This window comes from Propithecus coquereli, unplaced genomic scaffold (genome assembly GCF_000956105.1).
Source record: "Propithecus coquereli isolate 6110/MARCELLA unplaced genomic scaffold, Pcoq_1.0 Scaffold38, whole genome shotgun sequence".
In the NCBI taxonomy this organism is placed as follows: Eukaryota; Metazoa; Chordata; class Mammalia; order Primates; family Indriidae; genus Propithecus; species Propithecus coquereli.
The window spans coordinates 2,048,158-2,050,600 of record NW_012149507.1 but is presented as its reverse complement, the minus strand read 5'-3'; the positions used below and the strand labels follow the sequence as shown (position 1 = coordinate 2,050,600).

At 54.1% G+C, this 2,443-nt stretch overlaps 1 protein-coding gene across 1 annotated transcript in view; it reads right to left on the bottom strand.

Annotated features, from left to right (window-relative positions):
- The window catches only part of LOC105816630 (chromosome unknown open reading frame, human C18orf42), a 60,793-nt gene extending 60,292 nt beyond the window's left edge, over positions 1-501 (bottom strand). The window contains exon 1 of the mRNA XM_012652112.1: positions 321-501. Within this exon, the coding sequence (XP_012507566.1) occupies positions 321-336 (16 nt within the window). The 5' untranslated portion in view covers positions 337-501. The remainder of the gene's footprint in view (positions 1-320) is intronic.
- Between the last annotated feature and the right edge of the window lie 1,942 nt (positions 502-2,443).

Genomic DNA, 2,443 nt, shown 5'->3' with positions numbered 1-2,443 from the left:
GTGTAGGTGCCCGTGCTGCTGGCGAAGGTCCCGGTTCTCAAGGTGCCTGAGCTTCGAGGGGGTGCGGGGGGCCCAGGTGGGAAGAGCAGCGGCGGGACGATGGCGAGGAACGGCTCGAGGATGTTCGAGGACAGATGGGGCGGGACTGGGGAGAAGGGCGAAGGCGACGCGCCCAGGCACTCTCCCGCCCCTTGCGCGCAGATGGTTACTCCGGAACGCGCGGCCGGGCCACGCCGGAAAGGCCTTTTCTCCTTGTCCCCTCCCTTCTCTTCCCCGCTCCCCGCCTGGACACCCGGCGAAAAAGCAAGGTGCGGGCGTACCTGGAGCGAACACCATGATTTCCTCCAGCCGCTACGCCCCTGGATTAAGAGAGAAAGACAGGCAGACGGAGGACGGGAGGGCGGCCGGGACTCGGCGGGTCCGGCGCGGGAGGGCGCGCACTGCGCGGGCGGGACGGTCAGCACCTCGGACAGCTCCGGCCGCGCGACCCCGGGCTGCAGCTCCGGCCGCCGCGGCGCGCTCGGCCTGCACAATGCACCGCTGCGCCCGCGGCCACCGCGGCGGCGGGAGGAGGAGACCGAGTCCCCGCTCAGCGCATCCCTCATGCCTGTGCCAGCGCCGCGCACTGCTGGAGCGAAGCACCTCCGCCCGCTTTCGCCGGAGGAAGGACGGAAGAGGAAGAAGGAGAAAGGTAATTGCCCGGCTTCCCGGCAGGGGGACAGCTAATTGCTTCTAATTACCTGCTGTCGCTCGCCCCCGTGGATATTGGACTGACATTTAAGATAGGTTTGTCTTTTTTTTTTTTAAGCTCAAAGAGCTTTACTCTCGAGGCCGACTCTGAGTTCTCCGAGTTGGGCTGGCTCTGAACAGAGGGGAGGGGCCGCCAAGTTCATCCGTCCTTGGGGTCCGTGAGTTCTCTCTCGCGAGTCTCAGTCCTCTGCTAACGTCAGGAAGAGAGCAGGAGGGAAGGACAGAGTGACTTTGGAGCGCTTGAGGAGGGCGCCGCTCTCAGGCCCCGCTCCGAGGCTGCACATCTGGCCCTGAGAGTCCCTAAGCTTGAAGGTCTTCGAGGTCATCACTATAGAAAAAGCAAGACCAGCCAGGGCAGAGGAAAGAGAGCTCAGGGAGGCAGGTCTCCTCCACCAACAAACTCACACACCCTCTACAACAATGAGCCAATAGAGTCCTCTTCAAGTGTGAGAACAGCTCTGAGATCAATCAAGAAACATCAGTGCTTCCCCTGCCCTCACCCAGCTGAAAACTGCGCCCCCACCCCCAACCCCACACACCCAGTTCTACCCTAAAGGTGCTGGGACGTGGCTCACACTCACTTCATGCTCCTAATCCGTTGCTCATTTCAAAGTGTCTATTCCCCGGAGTGAAGCTTGTGCAGTGCGCACAGCCCACACTAGATGTCGCTCAGCTTGAAACAGGTCCATATGGGTTACAAACCCAAAGCCACATGGGATCCTCTTGCCTCAAAGGAGATGTCAGTTGCTTTGGCTTTTATCCCGTATTTTTGTGGCTGAATAAGGTTTTCCAAGAACAAAGGTGATTAGGGTCATCTCCAGTGTTATGGGGTTTCTTCGCTTGCACCTCTCCCTGGAAAACATAGCTATTCTGAAAATACAGTATTTCTTAATAGTTTGGTTGGTAGCGGTAGGTTAAACAGTCTTTTGGCAAATATAAAGCGTTCAAATAGCCTTGTTGGCACTGGTTTTGTTCAAAGCCATCTGATAGATTGAAAATGCAAATAGTTTTGCAGCTCTTGAACTACAGTTTGGATGGAGGCATATGGGCAGGCTCAACATAACACAATCAGTGCTGCTCTCAGCACCTGGCTCAGCACAGGCTTGAACAGACGGGCCCTGCCTCGGCGGCAACAAGATGCACGTCACCCATGGGCAGGTTGAAGTGTGTGCATGACAAGAGGAGTCCTCTCACTTCCCCAAGTTACACTAAAAGCCTGGGACCAATGATGCTTCGCTCTGCCTTTCTTCACATGCAGGGAAGTGTGAAGCACATTTGAAGTAATCTTTGAATGAAAGGCCTCTTTCTTTCAACACATTCAAAAGGGCTCTCTTTTACAGCCCTGATATTTAAATGGGCTTTCTTCTCCTAAGGCATAAACAATTACCCATGACTAAGTTCAAGAAAAAGCAATATGGAATAGGAACAGAAAAAAAACTTGGAATCAGGCAGACTCAGACCCAGATACTACATTACATCTTCACCATTTACTAGATGTGTGATCTTGCATAAATTACTTAACCTGTCTTGTCTCAGCTACAATATAACAATTAAGGTATCTTGAAAGTTTGTTGTGAGGATTAGCTGTGATATGTATTAATGGATTAATTAAGAGAGAGCACAGCCCCAATTAAACCCATTCCTGGAAATCACTGACACCCTGGGAGCAGGTGACATCCTACAGCAGCAGTCC